Source organism: Octopus bimaculoides, chromosome 3 (genome assembly GCF_001194135.2).
Source record: "Octopus bimaculoides isolate UCB-OBI-ISO-001 chromosome 3, ASM119413v2, whole genome shotgun sequence".
Taxonomy (NCBI): domain Eukaryota; kingdom Metazoa; phylum Mollusca; class Cephalopoda; order Octopoda; family Octopodidae; genus Octopus; species Octopus bimaculoides.
Genome location: NC_068983.1, coordinates 161,965,834 through 161,968,875, shown reverse-complemented (window position 1 = coordinate 161,968,875; position 3,042 = coordinate 161,965,834). Strand labels below are relative to the sequence as shown.

Here is a 3,042-nt window from a genome sequence, read left to right as displayed (position 1 = left end):
GTCCGCTTTCCATGCTAGCATGGGTTGGACGATTTGACTGAGGACTGGTGAATCAGATGGCTACACCAGGCTCCAATCTGATTTGGCAGAGTTTCTACAGCTCGATGCCCTTCCTAATGCCAACCACACCAAGAGTGTAGTGGGTATATATATATATATATATATATATATATATAGGGGTTGGACAAAATAATGGAAACACTTTAAAATTTCAAACAAATTTATTTTAATATGGGGTAGGACCACCTTTGGCAGTAATTACAGCTTGAATTCTATGAGGTATGGACTTGTACAAAGTTTGAAATGTGTTTTTTATGAGCCACCAGCGTGGGTGCACTTGGCCTGATGGGTTCTCTCAAGCACAGCACATGGACAAAGGTCTTAGTCACTAGTCATTGCCTCTGTGAAGGTCAAATTTTGAAGATCATGCTTCACCACCTCGTTCCATGTCTTGAAACTATATGCATATGTGGGCACAGGACATCATAAAACATGTACAACAAAAAAGTATGAAGCACGAGTACATGGAACATGAAGTATTCTTTCAAACAACGAAAGACACAAATGGAAAACAAAACAAACAACATAAAGAACAACCCTTCATCAGTTGGTGGCTGTTTTTCTAGTCTTGTATTTCGAGCATCTAACAACAATATATGCTTAAGTTTGATTTTAGAAGCATCAGATGTGGGGTGCAAGAGAGACGACTGAGCTGGTATGGTCATGTGTTGTGAATGAATGAAGACAGCTGTGTGAAAAAGTGTCACACCCTAGCAGTTGAAGGAACCTGTTCAAGAGGTAGACCCAGGAAAACCTGGGATGAGGTGGTGAAGATTAAACCTTTGAACAAGTGTCTTTTACTATACCCTCAGGCCGACCAAAAGCCTTATGAGTGGATTTGGTAGACGGAAACTAAAAGAAGCCCGTCGTACATTTGTATATATATATATATATATGTGTGTGTGTGTTTGTGTGTCTGTGTTTGTCCCCCCAACATCGCTTGACAACCGATGGTGGTGTGTTTACGTCCCTGTAACTTAGCGGCAAAAGAGACTGATAGAATAAATACTAGGCTTACAAAGAATAAGTCCTGGGGTCGATTTGCTCGACTAAAGACGGTGCTCCAACATGGCCACAGTCAAAAGACTGAAACAAGTAAAAGACACGCGAAAAACTGTTGAACATTGGGAAATGAACAGCACAGGTCTTTCACAATTGTGTGAGAGAGAGAGGGGGGAGAAAGAGAGAGAGAGAAGGAGAGAGAGAGAGAGAGAGAGAAAGAGAGAGAGAGAGAGAGAGAGACAGAAAGAGAGAGAGACAGAAAGAGAGAGAGAGAAAGAGAGTAAGAGATAGACGGACAGACAGAGTTGTAAAAAATTGAGGGATAATATCTTTTTTTTTTCCGTCCACAAAAATAATTAATGTTTGTGGACAGAAAAAATACGAGATGATTAAATGCATGCACTTTAGTGCGAGTAACTGTCGAACAATGTCCACCACTACTGCCATAATGAAATAGATAACAGCCGTTTCAAACAACAAATAAACATCATCATTACCACCACCATTTAACATTATCATCTAGAAACAATAATGGAGACGGTAGAATGTGTTCATAAATCTCCTTACATGCAAGGGACAACCCTGAAATACCTGTAACAAGCTTCAAAACATTTGACAATCAAGTGTCTCGAGGCCAATAAGACCGTCCTTCTTCAGGGCATAAGTGGAGAGCATCCTGGACTATGTGCTTTGATGCTACATCCAGCAGGCTTCTCAGGAAAGCTAAAAACATCTCGACGGATGTGAATGTAGAAAATCAAAGAAATGCGTATACATGGTCCCGGGTTCAGTCCCACTGCATGGCACATTGACCAAGTGCCTAGGCTAACCAAAGCCTTGTGAATGGATTTGGTAGGCAGAAACTGAAAGAAGCCCGTCGTATACATACAGGGTAGCTGGCAAGTAACTCGGCATTAGAAATTGCTTATTGAATTTTTAGTATCACTGAAGTCATGACGAAAACATTTTTTAAACAGACAACACTAATGGGGATTTCTTATTGTCTTATTTTCCAGGTGGCCGGTCGCTTAAGTGATCTAAGATAGATAAGACGTGTGGAATTCCATTGAGATGGTGACGTGCATGGAAAGGTAAGCATGCAACGCTACGGCAGGAGACAATAAAAAGTTGTCATGCAAAGCTGATGACCACGCACTCTGTGAACGATGCGAGAAGTGGCAGTCCAACCACATCCCGATCAGTGGAGAACGTGGCAACAGTGCAGGAAATGTTTAATCGCAGCCAGCAAAAATCAACACGTCAAGCAACTCGTGAAAGTGGACTAACAAGAAAAACTATACGTACAGCGTCGCCTAAAGTATTGAATTTGCATGTGTGGTAACCCCATTACGTGCAGGAGCCAAAACCTGAAGACTGTGACCGCAGAAGTCTAGAAGTTCAGAACTCCAAGAAGTTTAGTTCTCACTGCATGTGATCTTTACCAGTGGGGTTACACAAAACACAAAACCGGGAAGACTTGGAGACGCGGATTCAGGAGGTTCTCAGTGATATCCCAGTCGACGTCCTTCAGAAGTTTGTTCATTCCATCCCTGGCCGTTTTAGGGAACTTGTTGAAGCCACCGATGTTTACATTGGAATTTGAAGATTTACTTTCATTTTCCTACGTAATAAAGAACATGTACCATTTGTTTCAATAAATTTGTAAAGGGAATATGGATTTTATTAACAATTTTTAATGCCTACTTACTTTTCACCTACCCTTTGTGTGTGTGTGTGTGTGTATCTTTGTGTCCGTGTTTGTCCCCCACCACCGCATGACAACCGGTGTTGGTGTGTTTTTGTCTCCGTATCTTAGCGGTTCGGCAAAGAGGTCGATATAATAAGTACCGGGTTTTCAAAAAAACAAGTACTGGGTAGATTCATTCGCCAAAGAAATTCTTCAAGGCGGTGCCCCAGCATGGTCACAGTCTAATGACTGAAACAAGTAAAAGATAAAAGGTGTGTGTGTGTGTGTGTGTG

At 41.5% G+C, this 3,042-nt stretch overlaps 1 protein-coding gene across 3 annotated transcripts in view; it reads right to left on the bottom strand.

Annotated features, from left to right (window-relative positions):
* Window positions 1-3,042, bottom strand: part of LOC106867193 (23 kDa integral membrane protein) — a 24,256-nt gene that overhangs the window by 19,269 nt on the left and 1,945 nt on the right. For 2 of the 3 annotated variants that reach the window (XM_052966657.1, XM_014911994.2), the window contains exon 2: window positions 2,368-2,683. The exons of the other annotated variant lie outside the window; for it this stretch is intronic. In XM_052966657.1, the coding sequence (XP_052822617.1) occupies window positions 2,368-2,410 (43 nt within the window). In that variant the 5' untranslated portion in view covers window positions 2,411-2,683. The remainder of the gene's footprint in view (window positions 1-2,367; window positions 2,684-3,042) is intronic. 3 annotated transcript variants of the gene reach the window in all.